The sequence below is a fragment of the Taurulus bubalis genome (genome assembly GCF_910589615.1).
Source record: "Taurulus bubalis genome assembly, chromosome: 15".
Lineage (NCBI taxonomy): Eukaryota > Metazoa > Chordata > Actinopteri > Perciformes > Cottidae > Taurulus > Taurulus bubalis.
In genome coordinates this window covers 19,701,593-19,722,074 of record NC_136603.1, presented here as the reverse complement: position 1 = coordinate 19,722,074, position 20,482 = coordinate 19,701,593, and the positions used below count along the sequence as shown (strand labels likewise).

Here is a 20,482-nt window from a genome sequence, read left to right as displayed (position 1 = left end):
CTGTCTGTCCAATAAACTAACCAACCATCAGCATTGTTGCAGATTGTTAGCTGTTGCTATGGGCACAAGCGGTGCTTAGCAACCCTAACTCTCAGCGCAGGCGCAGTCTTCATCAATGGTGCACTGTGGGATTGCTGAATATTGACATAGCAACCAGGCGACAGGAGGCAGCAGGTTTTTTTTGCCCCCTCCATAATAGTTTTTGCTGTCTCTTCTTCGTGGAAGCCTCTCAGCTTCCCTTTCTGCCGCTGCCATGAACGCGGCCGTGCTGAAGAAGACCCAGGACACGCTGAGCAGAGTGATAAAGAAGCCGCCTCTCACGGAGAAGCTGCTCAATAAGCCGCCGTTTCGGTACCTTCACGACATCTTCAGTGAGGTGAGACCGACATGCTAACACGACGCTAACGTTGGCAAGTTGACGTTTTGTTTCTCTCGTGAGACACTTTTACCAACATACATGAAAGAGCTAACGCCAACTGGACCTTCTCAATAGAATACTTTTGAAAAACACAGACAAGGCTATCCAGTTATGTGTCGAATATAATGTTAATGACGTTAGCATGAGCTATGCTAACGAGTAACTCAGCTAACTAGCAGTAACTTCGCAGTAACTAACGTTGCTGCCTCCGTCAACCTGTCTTCCGTATGACGAATGCGTTTGACCAAGCAGTTAAACCATTAAGGCCGACCATTAGTCAAAAGAAAGAGTCGCTAACGTTCACTAACAATTCAGCGTTAGTAGCTACGTTAATAACATAGTTATTGGGGTTAGCTCGTCGGCTAACGTTAGCTGTCCCTGTCTACGGCGTCGCGTAGTTGCTAGGCACGCACGCACGCACGCACACACACACACACACACACACACACACACACACACACACACACAGGGATCAACCCAATTGTGTGCACTATTAGTGAGCTAACTAGAGTGAGACGTGTGTGTGAGTGCTCAGTTGGATACACGTCCTGGAGCCTTCCGTCACGTTGAGATCACGGATGCTGAGCGGCTTACTGCAGCTGGACTGTTTGATAATACCAAGGGTTATAATTAATCACTCTGCGTGTCCCGTCTGGTTTTCTCAAAGTGGAGGGACACTATGTGAGCAAGGTCCAGATGTGCTGTTCTGTGTGCTGTGAGCTTAGTGATGGGCTCCACGTCAAATGTCTGATTCCTTTGACAAGTTGGTACCACTTCAGTAAAGCCACAGCAGCTGTTCCTCTGGGTCAGCTTCCAGCTACCTAACGTTACTAATCTCCAGCATGTTGTTTTAGTCTACTTTGTGTGCAACATATAGCTGATACACCACTCCAAGAAATGCCATAGTTATCGATATTATTGAGATGGATCAGACTAAACTTAAAATAAAAAACTAATCTGTGCCATAGTAGGCTAGGTCCCAAAGATGAACAATAGATGTGGTACCAACAATTTTAATTTGTGTACATGACAATTCTTTTACACAAGGTGTCGAGCACGGGGAAATCTGTTTCACCTTTCTCAGCCCATGTGAGATCTCATTCTATCTCTACGCCGGCTAACGAGTGTATTAACTATTAAGGCCAGGGTGCTATTTTCAAGTATTCATTGATTAATTACATACTGTTAGAAATTCATATAAGTAGATTTCAGAACTGAGGACTTGATGTACATCAGCAACCTTTAGGCTGTTGCTGAGGTATAGTTGCCAAAGTTGACATGATATATTTTTCAAATTTGTAAGTATATGAGTTGATATTGCAAATGATCTGAAAACCGAGTTTAACACATTTTTTAATTTCTCACCACTTTCAGGTCATCAAGACCACTGGTTTTATGAAAGGTCTATATGGAGAAAATGAAATGAAGTCCGATAATGTCAAGGTAAGTTGACCACTTTCTGTCCACTTGGTTGATCTTTTGTACGTTGGCCTCCTGCCACACAAAACTGCTATTTATTTGTCTCTATTAATGTGCAGAATCTGAATTTAGTCCTAAACCGGCAGCGTGCGTGCGTGCGTGTGTGCGTGCGTGTGTGTGTGTGTGTGTATGTGTGTGTGTATGAGATCACTTGTGCGTTACATAGGACAGTTTGAGGGTGTCTGTGTGGGAGTAACTCTACACGCTGCCTTTGTGACTCACTGAGTGAGAGGATCTGGCGGGACATGAATGAGAGGGCCTGTCAAGGTGTCAGAACTCAAGTCCGCTGCTTGACGGTTGACCCCAAATCAATACTGGATAGAAAGATGCTGCATGGGCTTTGATAAATGTTACTGTTTGAAACTGGATGTCTCACAAGAGGCTTGATACTGTAATCAAATAATGTTAAATTGCATTTAGAATTTAGCATTGTGTCCTCATGCACGTCATGGCTTTTGTAGAAGGTGCAACCAGTGAATTGACAAGTGTAGGAATAGAATAGAGTAGAGTAGAGTAGAGAGAGAGGGAGAGAGAGAGAGAGAGAGCTCATGTCTCGCCTCAGTAATGAAAGTATTAGATTGGCAGAGTCTGACAGGCAGTGTTCCACTCTCTGCTGTCTGTGGCAGCTGGAGCCGGGCAGGCCTATGCCACAGCAGAGGACCATACAGTAACTACTGACATCAGACATAAAACATCAAAAACAACAACTCTATGACCGTTGACTCTACAGCTGTTTCGGGAGTCTTCTCGAACTTACGGACAGTCTGCCCCTTCCCCCAAATATTTGATTTCATCATTAATATATTAAATGCTTTGCTTTCTAAAACACATTTATTGTTAATGCTTTGATTTTTGTACCAAAATCAAACCACCAAAATGCTGACATTTAGTAAATTACCTTTTTCCCCTCTGAAAATCCTGCCCTGGGCTCTTGTATTGAATCAATTTTATATCTAATTTACTTTCTTTAAAGTAGGCATGTATGTGTATATGAGATAGAGAGACTGGCAGAGAGACTACAAGAAAGAAAACATTAATATAACCCTACAATGTTAGTCATGGCGACAACAAGCCCTCTCGGAAATTGAGCTCCCATTATCTCAATTAAATTGCTAGACTATGATAATACAATGTCTTGTTGCATTATTAAGACATCAAACACTTTCAGCTACTGGATGCTCAGATCCTCTGGCAGGTTGCTCCAGCAGCTTGGAGAGGTTTGTCCTGTACATCAGATCAACTAAACCATTTAGTGCTTTACAAACAAATAACAGATTTGGAAATGTAACACTGAAATCAAAAATCAAGTAGACCTGAGATGACAATAGTTGAGATGATACCAAAGTTTCACCTCTGTTTTTGAGGGATGGATACTTTCCCTTAGAACCTTTAACTACTGGTTCACTTGCATCGTGGTTGAGCAAAAGCAGGATGACACTGTGTACTCGTTCCTTTTTAAAGGTCACAAACATCGTATTTCTAGAGATCACACTGTTGTGTGTTCTTGTCATCTGTTATGTCATTCTTAATTACCTTACTCTCCTCGTCTCTAATATATTTATGTAAACTATGTTTTTTTTAAAATAAATTGTCTGAAGGGCATGTCACTCAATAGAAATGTCATAAGTAAATGGATCAACACTGCAAAGGCCGGCCCGTTATTGGCCTTTACACAGAAGGTCTGGCCCGGTAACTCCTTATGTTACACCGTTGGCTGGCTTGTCAGATGCTGCAGGCTGAAAGACTCTGTGCACGGCTTAGCTGGGGCGTTTATCTGGAATCAAATCAAATGAGGGGGGTGGGTGTTTGTTTGTTTTTCACTTTGTGAAGGCAGTCTTTGTTATATATTCAGGCTTTACATGTCCTCTTTTGCCGCTTCCTTACAAAAGCCAACATGTTACTCATTGGCCCTGGGAGATTCAGCCCCTGAATTGCTAGATATCATGTTCAGAAAGCTAACCATTACACCATAAATAGTCATTTATAATGTGTCGCAAACTATTTCCAAGGTAAACTATGTGCTTATTTAACCGGTTTGACTTAGAAAAGAGAGGAATCGGAGTCAACTACATAGTTCTACGTAGAATTGTAGCATGCAACTTTGCAAGGATTATGCACATCTCAAGAGTGTAATTATTCCAACTCCCACTGCAGTTCCTTTGCTTTCATAACCACATCATATCTCTTGTCTATCCTGGGCGCGCTCTCCTGTTCATCGCAGCATCTTTCTCCTTTTTAGGATAAGGACTCCAAGGTAGTCTTCCTCCAGAAAGCGATAGATGTCGTGATGCTGGTGAGTGGCGAGCCCCTGGCGGCAAAGCCAGTACGCATTGTGGCCGGCCATGAGCCTGAGAAAACCAATGAGCTGCTGCAGGTCATGGCCAAGTGCTGCATCAACAAGGTCTGTGCACACACACACACACACACACACACACACACACACACACACACACACACACACAGACACAGACACAGACACAGACACACAGACACAGACACACAGACACAGACAAGAGGAAATGGGAAATTTAAAATGCTCATTCTCCAATGTCTCCAGTCTCCATTCTGGCTAAACAATATAATTAATTATGACACTACATTTTCACTGTGTTATTTTTCACATAAAAAATATTGTTCCCTTGGGAAATGTTGTCTAGCCACCCCAGGAAGAACTTTGACATGTTTTAATTGAACCCTGGAGATGGGGTGTAAACGGATGAGCTGGTCCCAATGGGATAGTTGTTCCTTAAACAGTGTTTTGGTTTTACGCTATATAGAATGTATATATTCCCCTTAGATTTTATGCAACTTCTTTGCTATTGTTGTTTAAAACACATCCTAGATTTAATAGAGATTGTTCAATTATGAAACAAAAGTAAAAGCAATGAAAACCTCACAAATACAGAGAATTTCACCAATGTTCATTGAGCTCTGAAAGTAAAAAACTTACTGAGTCCATCGGACAAGTCAACTTGTCCAGCCTGTGCTTGCTGATAAATCCATAAAATTAAATTCATTAACTTTGTATGTGGACAGTAATTCCATTTTTTTAAATGCACAGTAAACAGAAAATGTACCGCTGATCTTTCATATAAATACATTTTGCATGTATTGGCTCAAACGATGAAAGAATGTTTTGAAGTTGGGAAGAGTACGACGATGTCTTTGAGAATCAACTGTGCCTGTGGTTTTTGTCCAAACTGTAGACAGTCTTTTTGCACACGTGCTGAAACACTTGTATACATTTGCTTGAATGAATGAGAAATTCAAATCTGTTGTGAACAAAGTATTTCGGACAAATCCGGAGATCTGAAATTCTTGTTTTCAAAAGAGGGAGGAGAAAAAAAAGTTTCATTCAAGAATTGAGCCAAAGCAAATGAGAAAAACTGCAACCTGAATGATTCTCCTGTTCCCGGTTTACAGATGTCCAGTGAGGATGCAGTGAAGCGAGTGCTTGCAGGAGAAAAGGTGGAAATAAAGACCAAGGCCAGCACCTCCAGGTCCCAGGACAAGGAGAACAGAGAGGGACGTGAGCGTCATCTTGACAGAGAGGTGAGAGTCCTCTCTGATAATGGAAGTACACGCTGCTCAATCCTACATCCGGTGTAAAATGTACCGTCTGTGTTAGCATTTAGCCTCGCAAGCTCCAGGCTTGGTTTGAAAAATGAGCGAGATGATCAAATGATGAGTTTCCCAGCGTGTGGCTGCCGTTACATCCTCACCCTATGTGTTGGTCTGAACCATTCCAGGAGAAGAAAACGATTACGGAGCGCAGCGGGAGCCGGGACCAGAAGGACCCAGACCAGCCTAAGGAGCAGGAGAGCCGACGCCGAGATGGGGAGAAGGAGCAACACCGGGACAGAGAGCGCTCTGAGAAGCACCAGCGCAGTGAACAGGACCATCACGCCAAAGACCGGGACAAAGACAAGAGCCGGGACCGGGACAAGGACAAGGACAAAGGACGAGTCAAAGACCGGGACAAGGAGAAGGACCGAGAGAGGGACCGCGAAAGGGACAAAGACAAGGAGAGGGACAAAAGCCGAGATAAGACGAGAGATTCTCGCGGAGATAAGGAAAGGGACAAGGAAAAGCGGAGAGACAGAGACAAGGAGCGGGAGAAGGAGAGAGAGCGACACAAAGAGCGGGAAGAGAGGAACAGAAGTGGAGACAGTGGCAATAGCAAGGTAAGCCCACCTTAACGCCACGTCTTAAATGTTAGCAACAAATGCCATTATTTACTTTGTGTATGTGTGTGTTTGTACACAGGCCAGAGTATCGGAGGAACCACAACAAAAAGCCAGCCCTGAGCCGAGCAAAACAGCCAAACCTGTGCCAGCGGTAGGTTCTGTCTTTTGGCAGGAATTTCACACATGATACATTGTATCATTGGAACCATCTGATTATCTCATCTGCAATCATGCTGTGTTGTCATTGTTAAGTTAAACTTGATATTTATGCACCTTGTAAAAAAATCTTTCCTTTTTTTAAATGTTGTGCCAAAAAAAGGAACCACAACCAGATGATGAGGTATTATTGAACCCTGCAGAAACAGAATGCATCGGAAATTAGAGCTTTACAGTAAAATGCCTTTTCATTTAGAATGTAGTGACGAGGATTGCATTGGTGATGGGGTGGCTGGCTCCTTGTTTTAGTGCTGATTTGGGCTTTAGTATTTAGCAGACATGTGAGGTCTTGTTTCCTCTTATCTGTGTCGTTGCTAAATGTGACTGCTTAGTGTGTGGTGTAGCGTTGTGTTCTTTGCCTTTTGCAGCCTGCCGACGCGGTTGGGAACCAGGTATGATCTTAACCTGCGATTCACAGTTGTTTACATCAGCTTCTGTATTGGCTTTTTTAAGGGGGAGTTCTTACACTTCTTCATTACATTCTAATGTTTTTCATTATTAGAATGATACTTCAGCATGTATTTGTCAGTAGTTTACAAGACCAATGTGATGGATATAGTGACATCTAGTGGTAAGGTTGCAACCAACTGTATTACCCAGACTGTTAACTTTTGTATTGAGAGGTCTGTCTGTATGCATGGTTTAAACAATACTTGTATATGTTTATTGGAGCTTCACGATACCGTACCTCAAGCTTACAAAAAAATTATAATGAATGATCATGAAAGAATGACTCATTGTCCTAAACTTGCATCCTTTGCCTGCTTGTCTTTGCTTCCTTCACAGTCTGATAGTTCAGCTAGATTACCTCGGCCTTCATCTGCCAAAGGGCAGAGGCGGAGACCCAAAATTGGAGGTCAAGGTAACTCCCTCCTTTCTTCCCCAACACCATATTTTGATCAGCTACACCAATGAGGCATATGTCACATAGGTAATACAGCTATCTGAAATAACTGCACTTTAATCATTGATTAGTACGCCCAAGTAGATTTTACAGTTGACTGCTTTCTATTGTCACTCTACTCTAATAACATCTCTCACTGGTTTCCCTTAGTGGGAGGTAGAGGTGACTCATCAGGATTACTGTTGGCAGTGTCAACAAAAGCTTCATAGAACTGATATTTAGAAGACATATATTTTTAGGAAACACATTTTCCTTCCAAAGGTAAACAGCCTATTGGTTCAGTTTTTCATTCTCCATGTCACATAGATTATAATGATTTTCATACTTTCATTGGGAAGGAAACTAACAAGGCCTTGTCTTGTCATCTGCTCTCCAACAGATGAATCTGACAGCGAGGGAGGTAATTGTTCTCCATCTCATCTCTATCTCATTTAAAATTCACACAAGAATTTTCCTCGTGGAAATTGGTGTCAACGTGACATGAGGGGAGTTGGTGCATACTGAAAGCAGAAGGATCAAAGGAGTGCTCCTTTTGAGTTCAGGCTCCACATTGAGTCACAGAGTGAGCGCGATCACTCGCTGAGTGACATTCTCAGTGATTTAGTGCAACAATTTGCTTTTTGAAGGGTTTATTAGTAAAGCTCAATATCAGATGCATGTCTCTCGGGCTTTACCGGATTACCTAAGCGATGGTTCCCCACCTAGACCAACCTCTCCTGGAAGACGAGGAGAAAATCCTCAAAGAAGCGCTTAGCACAAGAAATGCACCCTCCTTATGAGCGAGGTGAACAACTGAGTAGGAACTGTATAGGTGGGTTAAGGAAAGGACATTTGCAGAAATAAACAAACAGTTTAAACTGCCAGAAAGGTTAAGAGTTAAGTCCAAAAAGAAAAAAACATCTATTTATGAGCCGGTCTTTCCAATCCCAAATCTCCTACTCAGATTTGAGAGTTTCTGACTGGATGAGTGTAGTTTAAGAAGGAGCACTTAGAAATCAGTGTTTTGAACTAGCTGTAGCTTTGTCAGCTTAGTTGCATTTACGCCATAGAAACAACACTGGTCCCGTATGAACTAGTTCTACCGAGCTAACTATAAGTCGTCGCTGTCCTTTCGCAGACGGAGATGCTCTGTTAGCCCAGAGACCCGCCCCCCAGGAAAATGGAGACACCGCAGGCTCCTCGGTGCCATCCGACATGGCCTCCAGGTCTGTATCGGCAGCACTCGACCTCAGCTCCCACTGACCGTCCAACAGTCAAATAAATCTCACTTTGAGGGCTTCGGCTGCTCTCCCAATTATCTGTCAAACATGTACATGCACATCTATGTCTACCAGGCTCAACACAAGCCTCTGACCGACACCTGAACAAAATATAAAGCCATATTGCACAATAGACAAATAATAACTTCATGAAACGTGTGAGAAGGTTTAACATGTTACTTCCAATTATGCGGTCATTTCTTATTTTTGCTTTTTGTTTTTGACAGTTTTTCACATAATAAGCAAAAAGCAAATGAGAGAAGAAAAATGTGTAAATCAGGGCACATTTAAAAATGAAACAATTTAAAACAGAATTGCATTGTCTAAATCAGCACACCATTTTTCACATCGTCGTTGTTCCAATTCGTTTTGGAGTCTCATGCAGTAGGTCATCTGTCTAGAAGACGTAGCTGCTTATCAGTATGGACAAAGAGGCCAGCAGTTGGGAAATTACATTATGTTGTCATATCTCAGGGTGTAGTACAAATGTTATTGCTTTGAATCCAACTGCTTTATTTATTTAAGGTTTAGGGTGGTTGCGCTTTTGAATCTTAAGTTTGTTCCTGGGCCCGATCCAGGATCAGTTCCAGTAGATTACACACTTGAATCATTGCCTTTTCTTATTCAGATAATTAGGAATGTTTAAACCAGCTAATCGGAGACAATCGATTGGCTGGCCAGCTGCATTATAGCTGTTCTTTTTGTTCCGAGCAACAATTATCACCCGGAAATCTGAATGACTCAGTGTAGCTAAGTCACAAAGTCGACATCTGGCAAATCACAGAGAGCTGCTAACAGAAGATTTGGCTTGTAAAGGAAGTCAAGAAAACAAAACAATAAAACATAGCCTATGAAACAAAATTAAAATTACTTGTGTAAAGGCGCCCATATTCAGTTCCAAAATGATCAGTTGAACAGCTTATTTCAGTTATGTGTATAATCCTTTCAATTTGCAGCAACAGGCGAATACCGCGGCCCGGCAGTGCCCGCCCAGCACCTCCCCGAGTCAAGAAACAGGAAAGCTACTCCGATGTGACCCCGGCTGAGAGGTGACTTCACCACACATGTTCACTAATGCCATACGTCCTCCTCTTCAGTGATGTCCCTGCCAGCGGGAGGGATGGATCACTATTTACATTCCTAAACAAAATGCAGTAAACGCACCGAATGAAGATGGCGTTTGTAACTGTGTAATAATGAAGCCGGTCGAACCGACGGTTACATTGGACAGAGGCGTCTGCAAGAAGGCACATGTCCCGTCTTACAGTGGCTGCTGTCTTAAGTTTCCAGTTAGAAATGAGTCGGGCTCTTTGTCTGTCTACCAGGCTGTCCAGTGCCAAGCCCTCAGCGCCAGTCATCCTGGATGGGAAGATGCTGTCTGAGGATGAGGAGGATGAAGATGAGCAATTTATCGTCGAAGAGGCGGTCCCGCCGCCCTCGGATGCTCCTGAGATGGAGGTGGTAAGTGGCTTGAACAGCGAGTTGTTCAAATACCATGGAAATGCATCAGTTATCAATAGATGGTTATCTACCATTTTTCATTTATTTTTTCATTTCAGGCGCAGGAACTCGACAGTGAAGACAAACATGGTACACGGTCGTATCTGTTTTCTTTTTAGTTCTCTCTTAATTCTTATTTTAGAAGGAGCGGTAATGCCACATCTTCTCCTGGTCGTCTTCTTGCCGAGTGGCCTGGTGCTTTGAGGTAAACGGACCTTTCACCTTTCCTCTCACTGTGTCTCTCCCTGTAGGTGGCCTCGTGAAAAAGATCCTCGAGACCAAGAAAGACTACGAATCGTCCCCATCCTCCCCCAAATCTAAAGAGCAGGTACGCGCCGTTATAGCAGCAGTTCTCCTGCTTCTCCTCTAGAGGGCAGTATTGGCCTGGTTCTCTTCCGCTCGTCTTTGTCAGTGACTCGGAGCTCGCTGTAAACCTCGCCATCCGTTCCATCAGCCAGCCTTTCTGGAAGGTTCGCTCTCCAGGGCAAATGTTTTAACCGCAGCCAACGGCCCAGTGCAACACTGGTTATTATCAAAAGCGAGATATAAACAAATGGAGTGGAGAGGTGTAATTGCACCGCCTCGTAACCACAAATATGCTCCCCTTCAGTGAGGCCGAGAGGCTAATAACCAGACAAGCAAGCATGGCCTCTAACAGACCACACACACAATTAATACCTACACATCAAGATGTCTGGGGCAAAATGAGCCTGTTTTCTGGGGTTGCTCAATATCTTGGGTATGCTTAATTATGTATTTTTGATTACAGACTTCTCTGTTCTGTGTACAGTTTGAGGGTATCTGCCATCTTGGAGACTAGCTCTTTGAGAGCAATCTTGTTCTGGCTGTTCACACGCCTTCCCCCCTAGTGTGTACTTAGGTTATTCCAGTAAACAGACAACGCACAACCAGTTTGAGGTGTTCAGTCCTGCCGTATTTTGTCTCTCAATGTCCTCCAGTGAAACTTCAATGCACTCACTGACTCACGTTTTTCTCGTCAAGTCCCGACTTCTCAACTTCTTTGATTTAGACTTCACATTAGACGTGTTTTTTCAACGTGACGCATTGCTGCTGCTCATGCAATCCCGTCCGTCGGTTTATTTATCAGCCGAAGAGAGAGCCGTCCTTCATTGTTATTTTGAGTGTGAATCAGTGTGAAGCTTACAGTTTGGTCTGCAGTCCATGGTGTGAGGTGGCGTACGCTGTCTGCTTTGGGTGGTCCTTTTCACTGAAGCGTAGTCTCCCGGCATCCCTTCCCCGCTGACCACCCTGACTCTGATGGATGCACTGTTTTGGACCGTCACTCATGCAAAAAGTCCCCCGATCCATCTCCTCCTAACTGCGGCCTGAGACCGCATCGTTCGTAACTCACACCTGAAGTTGTCTCAGCTTTGCCACCAGTAAACTAAAATAGCTTGACAGGAATTTGTCGGCCATGCATTTTATGTGTGTGTGTGTGTGTGTGTGTGTGTGTGTGTGTGTGTGTGTGTGTGTGTGTGTGTGTGTGTGTGTGTGTGTGTGTGTGTGTGTGTGTGTGTGTGTGTGTACTTTTTACATACCTCTACCCACTCGGGATGGGTTGATCGCATCAATTATCAGGATAATCAGGAATATCGTCACGACTGACTTGAAAAAGCTCTCTAGCTCATTATCATGGTAAAGAATACAAAAATAGAGCCTGATTTAAAAATAAAAAGAAGAAAATAATAAATTAGGCTACAGGAATTTATATTTAGGTTCAGAAAGAACAGACTCCTGCAATGTTGCTTTTTTAGAAATGTATCTTAGTTTATGCAGGCTATGATATATTATTACCTTATTCAAGAGTTTGTTTTTCACAAAAAGCAAAACACACATTTTGTTTCTAAACAGAATGTCAGGTAAAGTGATTCCAGTATCTTTAGTTGCCATTTTAAGTATTTGTATGACTATCAGGACTACGTTGTTAATCACAATTACTTCGACCAGAATAATTGTGACGGAAAAACTACCCGCCTCAACTCTTCTCTTAGAAATAATTGATCTCTAGAAATATTCACCAAAACACAGATCAAGCACGGATGCACGCCGGCAAAACATCCAAAATAGCAGATCTCTTTAACAGCCTTGTAGAGTGTATCCTAATTTCCTTAATGGAGCCTCCTCAGTTTTCAGGGCTTCGTTTCAGAGTCCCCCGTAGGTATGTCTGCAGGTATGTCTGGACATAGGAGCTATCAGCCCACCCCTCCATCATTATTGGCCTTACCTCGTCAGCTGTATAAAGAACTGTAACGACTTCCTTCCTGACATGAAAGGGTGGAGAGGTCAACCTAATTGAGTAGTTTTTTTATTTTCTCCTTCTTCTTGTAATCACAGTAAAACACGCAGGGTCAAAAATGTAAATATTGAGCTTCCTCATTCAATGCGGTGTGACCGACGGGTTTGAGATTTCAGCTGCCGCTATTAATTTTCTTGAACGCCGACGTTTATCAAAACACTGCCAGTAAAAAAAACTCATCCTGATTTAAGATCCAACATCCCCTTCAGCTAAATGCCAGCCTTTTAAGACTGTTTTGTATATTTCATGAAAAATCCAGGCTACACATTCTGACCCGCTTTGTAATTTATGTTCTTTGTCATTTCTGAATTAATTTAGCTTTTTGTTTAAGCCAGTGCCTCGCTGCCACATTGCCGCTAATGTAAATAAAGGGGAATTCTTAAACAGTCAAATGATTGTATTCGCCATGTCCCACCACAGTGTGTGTGTGTGTGACTGAAGAATTTGCTGTATATTTATGGGGATGCCCTTCCTCATGACCCCCTCGGTGGTATTGTATATTATTCCAAGATAGCTCTCTTTTTATTTAGACAGAATCTGCCCCTTCCAGCAGCTGCGTTTTCATAAGAATTTTTTGTGTACTCTTTCCCCTCCTTTTCTTTCCCCCCATCAAATTAGCCTTGATGAAGGTTTGTAATGTATAAATAAACCCCGTGGCATACAAATGGATGGCTGTTGAGTGAGAGTCACGGAGGAGAAGGGCCAGAATACTCTCTGCAGAATTGTCATGAAAATAAATACTCCTCTCTGCAGACCTCTGTGTCTTTATAAACATCCCTGTGTTTTTTTGTGTGGAAACATGAGGAAATGGCCCTGTGGCATTCCATTAGTCATATTACTTTTTGCATATTGACTTGTTTGAGGCATTAGGTCTGTACCTACCTGAAGCGCCCACAATATGTTAGGCGACCAGATCTCAAACTTGCATCAGAAGTAGTATCTTCCAACCCTTCAAAATAGCCTTTTCTCTCCATGAAAATGTTTGAATGATGAGCGGGGGGAATGATCTCTTCCATTTTCAGTAACTGCAGTAACTTTGGAAGTTTTCTTTCCGTTCACCTCGTAGCCCAGGGAGGTGATCTCCGTTGTCTCCCCACGGGGCTGCAGTGGCCTTGCAACAACATCCTGTAACCTCAGTGGCCGTGAGCTTTTCTCCTCACCTCACTGACTCCAAGCTATTTTTATGATCTAGCTCGACTTTTGAACGGTCCGCTATGAAAAATGACGAGGCAGCCCATAAACAACGGCCCACGGCCAATACTCGTTCCGTGCCTCGCTCCCCGGCTCACCAGATCGTCTATGTTGTAAAAACCACTGGGATGCGCATCAGTCACCAGTAGCCAGTAGAATTGTTCCCCAGAAGCTCTGACGTTTTTACATGTGGTCTTCAATCATGTGTACATCCCTTGACAAATCCTTTCTTTTTGTGTGTGTTTGTGATGATGAAAGGGCAGTTCATAAAGAGTGACGTTTGAGCACAATACTGTACCGACTATAACTTGACTTTAATGAGAGGTTTGTACACTTGTCTCTCATCCTCCCAGTGAAGCCGATTTAATGACCAATAATGGAGCATCTCTCTTTATGATGGAAGCTAATCTCTGACTGTCGGGTCGCATCGAAGTAATTGCTTTCCAAGCTAACAATACCCGAGAGGTCGCTGCGCCCGCTGACGGGTTCTATTGCACGTCACGCCGTTTTTCTTGTCAAAAGACCCGAGGAATGTCTTCCTCTTGCCCCCAGTCCGTAAACCACATATTTGCCCGAATTTCCAAATGAAGCCGATTTGGACATGCGATTAACTGGATGACGTTCACACCCTAGTGTACCGTGCAACGTTCCAACATGTCGCTGATCATTGCATTCTGTTGTCCCTCCTGAGATTGTAGTAAAAGGAAAGATGTCAACTCAACAACTTTTCTGCAGTCCAACAACGTACTGGAAGTGCTGTAGAAAACAAGAGGGAAAGTATTTATTGATGTACTTCCACAAGATGGAGACGTCTCAATATATACGAGATGATTCAGTAGGTATAAATCTCTTAAAACTGACAACCCCCCACCCCACATTATTAGTCCACCTGCCCGTTCTAGCGCCAGCCAGCGGCAGTGTCTTCCCCTTTCATCACTGTCTGAGATAATGGGAAAACCTTCCTCCTCTCTCACCTCCTACTCCTCTGCGGTCACCACGTCTAAATATTGTTCTGTGATCCTGGGTGAGAAAAAGGAAAACTAGGAGCATACAGGTCTCGTAGACCCCGACAGAGACCTCCATAAAGCTGTGATTTATACCCACCTGTACAGAGTGCACACGAACTAGGGGTCATGTTTTTACGGCAAGTTTCTTTTATTTTCCAAGAGAGGGGGTGGAGTGGAAGGCCCCGGTAGCAAGAGGACGGCAAATAGAATGAAGCCATGGGTCCTGTCTGGGCCGCGCAGACCAAACCGCAGGCCGAATGAGCCGTAGAGTGTTTGTCTAGCTGCAGGTTTCAGAGCGCCCAGTGGAAAGCCACCCACCTTGTTCGGGGACCGCTGGGCCGAGGCGGTCCTGAACCGCCGCAAACAGGTAACAAAGAGCGAGGCTGTCAGGAATCTGTACTCTACTTCCTGTGAAAAGACCTGATGTCTAAACGGTGATGTTTTATGTCATTTCTGCAGTGTGGTCTTGTCCAGTCAAGCTGCCTTTTTCAAATTGCAATTACTGAGCTGCCCTGGTTGGTTCTCAGAGATGGCTTGATAAGGACGTGTGTGTGTGTGTGTGTGTGTGTGTGTGTGTGTGTGTGTGTGTGTGTGTGTGTGTGCGTGCGTGTGCGTGCCAGCTATGCCAAGCGTGCGCACGTGTGACAGGTTGTGTGTTTTGAAGAGGAAGCTGTCATTCGGTTTACACGCCGGTGGGAATATGATTCTCCCTGCCTCGTGAAGGCAGGTGCTCCCTTCTGCGGAGCCAATTGGTATAAATTGGCCCACGGGTTGAACTTGAAAGGAGCCATAAGTGTAGTAGTTGTTACTCAATACTGTAGTAAAATAACCCCACTGCCACAGCTTGTTACTAAAATAAACAAGACTTAAAGTGTGTGTGTGTGTGTGTGTGTGTGTGTGTGTGTGTGTGTGTGTGTGTGTGTGTGTGTGTGTGTGTGTGTGTGTGTGTGTGTGTGTGTGTGTGTGTGTGTGTGTGTGTGTGTGTGTGAGTGAGAGAGACTTTTGCATTACGCACACCCAGAGGCCTTGCGAAGCCCAGCTGAGCAAACATCCCTGGATTTGCTCCCTGCTCAGGAGGGGTATCCCCGACACTGCCCCCTCCTTTTTGCCATTGAGGGACCGAGTGCAATTTGGATATGGTGCCCCCCCGCGCCCAACAACCACACACACACACACACACACACACACACACACTCTGGAGGCCTTCATCCACCAGTCTCCCAGCTTTGGCCAACACAATTCAGCAGCACCTTTTGATCTTTATATATACAGCTAGGTTGGTGAAATTCCTGCCGCACAGTTTTAGCCTTGAAATCCTAAACCACTAAATGCAGCCTCGCAGTCGAGCCTTTAGAATTCCTAAAGAGGGTTTATTATGTTTTGGTCTCGGGAAGCACGAGTGATGTTTGTGGGTTCTTACAGCTGTTTGATACATGGTTTAGTTTAAAGGTGCTACATGTGATAGTCAGAGCATTAATACAGAAGCAAACAACTATTTGCAATGTAAGGATATAGAGTAGTAATGTCTACGTGAGCAGACGCTGAAGTCGCTCTCAGTCTGTGTGTTGTTTTAAGAGCGTCTCCATCCTTTGTTGACATAGCCGGCCCCGCATGCTTTTAGTGCATGTGAGCTCACGGCCGGCGCTCTCCACTGCTCTCAGACAGCTGGTAACGCCGACCCGGCCGATGGCGTCGTCGCGAAAACTTAGTGCCCACCCTCCGGTTCCCCCCTCAGGTTATCACCGTTAGCTCGTATTCAGCACCTTTTTTTTAAATGAAAACATCTTAGGTTCTTCATACGCCCGTTAAACCGTGGATCTGCGTATGAAATGTAATTTATCATTCCTCAAATACCAACCTGCACAGCACACTCCCAGAAATCTGTAAGTTGACTCACTGCCTCCACTTCCAGAACGTGGTGTCCGAAGCGGCACGGAAGAAAGAGCGGGACATGGTGACGCGGGAGATCGAGCGTCTGCGCTCCTCCATCCAGACGGTGTGCCGCAGCACGCTGCCCTTGGGTAAGATCATGGACTACATCCAGGAGGACATGGACGCCATGCAGGCAGAGCTGCACACCTGGCGGCGGGAGAACAAAGACCACGCACAGGCCTTGCTGCAGGAGCAGAGGTGGGGTCGGCTCGCACACAACACACTTAAAGCTTCGTACTCAATACGTACACATTGGGTCATTTTACTGTCTTTCTATGGTGAAAGAAAGGAATATCAACACTACGTTTCACAAGAAAGTCATCACAATTTATGTTAAGCTTTTACCATACACCTTCTTTTTTTTCTGAAAACACAGCTCATATGTGGATATAACAACACTGTCATTGTAAATATTGTGTGATGCGTTGTCGTACGTTGTTATCTTAACTTGAAAGTGAAGAACAACCCTAAGGCGGCTGCTTGAGTAACATTTCCTAACAGCGGTTAACAGCTTCTCCACCTGTTTTTATATTATTGCATGTTAGCAATTCATCATCCCATCTGTGTGTGTGTGTGTTTTTCTTATTTTTATTTCTGTGTGTTGCTCGTGCTGCAGAGAGACCGACAGGGCGGTGGAGCCTCTGAAGTCAGAACTCGTGGAGCTGGAGCAGCTGATCAAGGACAAGCAGGACAAGATTTGTGCCGTGAGGTCCAACATACTGAAGAATGAGGAGAAGATCCAGAAGATGGTGACTGGAATCAACTTCTCCTCCAGGGCCTGAAGGGAGAAACAAGGTCTACAAAGAAAAACTGTACTAAATAAATGCACTGAAGATTTAGGGATGAACGGTGTCTCGTTCAGAATAGACCATTTTTGTTCTTTTTCTTGGAGATGATGCAGGATGGGACCCAACGCTGCACTTTGAGGGGTTTTGTCAGAAAAGGAGATGGACTCAAACATATCAGACACCGTCAGCCAGGTGTTGGTAAAGACAAGCTCCATACGATGGTTTGGAGGTCTGACTACTTCAATTTCTGCAGTGACATAAATTAATTGATTAAAAAGTATCTTCCTGCTCTGCCCACTAACCTTACCCATCGTTTAACGCGTTTCTGTAATGGTGCCTTTGTGGACTGAGCGGGTGCACAGTTCATGGCTTGGAAGTTCAACTTCATACTTGCATTTTATGCTGGGAGAGTTATTCAAAAGCCCCATATATTCCAACATATACAATAATAAAACATCAAAGTTTGATTTGTTCTCCACACAGCCATCCTTGGACCTAATTTTAAAACATATGTACTGGTTTATTTTTTATTAACCTAGCAAAAAAAAGTGTGGCACGTGGTTGGTTTTGTTTCATTGCCTCACTTTCCTGGCTGTGGGGAACTTAGTAGGCAGTCTTTTGATCTAGTTTGTGCTGTTACCAAGATTATTACATCTGCTATAGTGCTATTGAACTAGCTATACATAAGTACTGAAATATTCCTGCGTTCAAATACATTTTCTAGGGGTTGCATAGAGAAATCTAGGACTTGTGTGCTGAGTCCTTGATTATATGTATGTTCCATGATGTGGTGTCCTGGGACCTCTTACATGTCGTACTGAGCTTTTCTTCTGCTTCCAAACAGTTTTCCTCAAGCTTCCTTCTTCCTCAAGCTAACTTTCCTAAAAAAAAACAAAAAATGTTCCTGCTTACAATAACCATCTCTCATCTTGTAAAAACAATACTTTCGAAAGCCGCCATCGTGGAGATCCCTGCACTCTATTTCTACTATTCTATTCCTATTTCTATTTCTATTTTAAGGATTTGCCAAACTGTTTCTTTTTTGGGGGATGGCAACTTTCGGTCAGATGGCAACTTTCATTCCTATTCTTTATAAATAAGGGAAAAAGAATAATACCATAATGTTACTAGCTGCTTTTGTGACTTTTAAGAGATGTGCGTTACAGATGTAGCAAATATGACAACATGAAGCAATACCTGATGCTGCAGGACGAGTCTGAAAGAAACCACTGTCCCAGTTTTCCGTCCAGTCCCAATAATCTGTGAATGAAATTCAAATAACAAAACAAGCTTAGACTAGTCAGCCGTGACTCCTTGCATAGTGGCCTGTCTCACTCTGAAAATGCAGTTAACACATTCAAGTAGCAGTAGTGTCATTTTTACAATGCCGTTATTACTTAAGTGTGGTTGCTACCTCTAGTTCTACTGCGTATATCGGCTGCCAGTGTTCACACAACATTATTTAAAGAACAAACACTTGGTTGAATTGATGAATGTATCCACTATTTTAATAAAAACATTGTTTTTCTTTTCTTCACAAAGCTACTTTCTCCAGATGTAAATGTGACAACCATACATACAGTAGCTAGACTCTGTCTTCCCTGCACAGACCTCCCAAACATCTGCCCAACCACAGGTGTCCACTTCCACAGCAGGCCGGTACCAGTAGTTGCCAGTGGGAAGAAATGTTCACGGGCATCACCAGCTACAGGGAAACAAAGCGAAGTTACACCGATGTATATCTTAAAAAATTGCATTTCTTCAGTGGTAATTCCTTTTTGAGAGCCAGTTACTATGAGGATGAATGTGCACTCTCATTTTACTTCTTTTTCATATCAGTATTATATTTAGTCCATCAAATATAATTAAAGTAACCTTTTGTAATGTCAAATTTACAAATCCTACATCCAAAACCTGTGGAAAAGTGAGAACCTGCGCGTTCTCGTGTCTTATATGAAACAATGTAAACTACTTGTATCATAATCTCTGTTTCTCTTTAAAACTGTACATTATTGTATATGTGGAGATTGTATGATAGTTCAAATAATTATATAATTTTGTAGTGGAGTGAAATAAATGGTTACATTGCAGTAAATTCTTGTTTCTCCGTGTTGTTCTTAAGTCAGCGGAGCGTGGCGGATGTTGCTGAGAGCGCTTCAGAGAAAGCTCCAGACTCCGAGTCAGGTTGGCCTCATAATGGAGACTTAATGAGAGGTCTGGATCGGCTGGAGTTACAGCGAGAGCCAAATGATAAATGGCCCCCGGTTTGTGATTTTTTTTTTTGACGAGTTCCCGTGAAGCCCTTGAGGCGTCTGGCACGGCCGAGTCACACTCAACGGGGCTCCTTTCTTTTGAAGCCCGGTCCGACATGACAGAAGTGAAACGTTTAACTTTTTCTTTTTGAGACCCCTCAAGTAACATTAGCAGCAACTTTGTTTTCTCCTCTTTCTTTCTGGCGAGCCATGAAACAGCTGCAACACGCACAAAGCGTATTAGGAAGCCCCCTTTCACAACTATTGAGCAAGATTTGGACGAAGCATTTGTGATGCAAGTCAGAGATTTATCTGAAGGCCCCCGAGCAGAAGGCATGGACAAAGACGCTGGTCCAGTCTCAACAGGTGGATTAGGATAAGGCTACAGCGCGGCCCAAGCACAGGACAGCTCCATTGTCCATCTGCGTTTCCCTTTTTAATCTTCCCTATTTAAAAAAGCCTTAGTTGATTTTTCCCTTTGCATTTTACAATGGATCCTGCTGCTAATGAGTGACCACGCCTTTTACTTTCACTTTTGTTGTCTACACTTACCCACTAATCCTTATGTTGGACTTTTTTTTAAACTTAAATAATAATTTAACTGCACTTTGTGTGGATAAATACAGGCCCGGGGGTTGGGAGTGGTCACATAGCCTTTCCAATCTGACCTTGTCCAGCCTTAATTATATTACTATTGAATGGTTATTGTTCTGGGGGTTGCAGTCTAGCTGTCTAGTTGCAACTCTTGTGATAGTTGTGGGTTTTGAATCCGGCTGCAAACTTACAATAAGTACTGCTGTGCGTCTCAAAAGGCCTCTCATCCTTGTGTACACCGGAACATTGATATATATATATATATATATATATATATATATATATATATATATATATATATATATATATATATATATATATATATACACATACATACATACATGTATGTAGGAGCTGTAGTTGATAATAGGGGCCCCCTAACGGCTACCTACTGTTACGTTAAGGTCCACTATTCATGATGCTGAGGACATGTCCTGT

The 20,482-nt window shown here is 43.3% G+C and overlaps 1 protein-coding gene across 1 annotated transcript; it reads left to right on the top strand.

Moving 5' to 3' along the window:
* The first annotated feature begins 238 nt into the window (after positions 1 to 238).
* On the top strand, positions 239 to 19,260 carry traf3ip1 (TNF receptor-associated factor 3 interacting protein 1). Its single transcript, XM_079230709.1, has 17 exons — positions 239 to 376; positions 1,793 to 1,861; positions 4,137 to 4,298; positions 5,321 to 5,449; positions 5,647 to 6,081; positions 6,164 to 6,235; positions 6,404 to 6,424; positions 6,669 to 6,692; positions 7,087 to 7,162; positions 7,584 to 7,604; positions 8,322 to 8,409; positions 9,420 to 9,512; positions 9,789 to 9,924; positions 10,023 to 10,053; positions 10,215 to 10,291; positions 16,391 to 16,608; positions 17,027 to 19,260. The coding sequence occupies exons 1-17, from the start codon at positions 254 to 256 to the stop codon at positions 17,190 to 17,192; spliced, it is 1,941 nt and encodes a 646-aa protein (XP_079086835.1). The 5' UTR covers positions 239 to 253; the 3' UTR covers positions 17,193 to 19,260.
* The last annotated feature ends 1,222 nt before the right edge of the window (positions 19,261 to 20,482 follow it).

Coding starts and splice junctions, on each gene's coding strand:
- traf3ip1 (XM_079230709.1), top strand. CDS start 254: ATGAACGCGGCCGTGCTGAAGAAGACCCAGGACACGCTGAGCAGAGTG. Junction 7,605..8,321: donor TGAATCTGACAGCGAGGGAG/GTAATTGTTCTC, acceptor GTCCTTTCGCAG/ACGGAGATGCTCTGTTAGCC. Junction 10,292..16,390: donor CCCCCAAATCTAAAGAGCAG/GTACGCGCCGTT, acceptor CTCCACTTCCAG/AACGTGGTGTCCGAAGCGGC.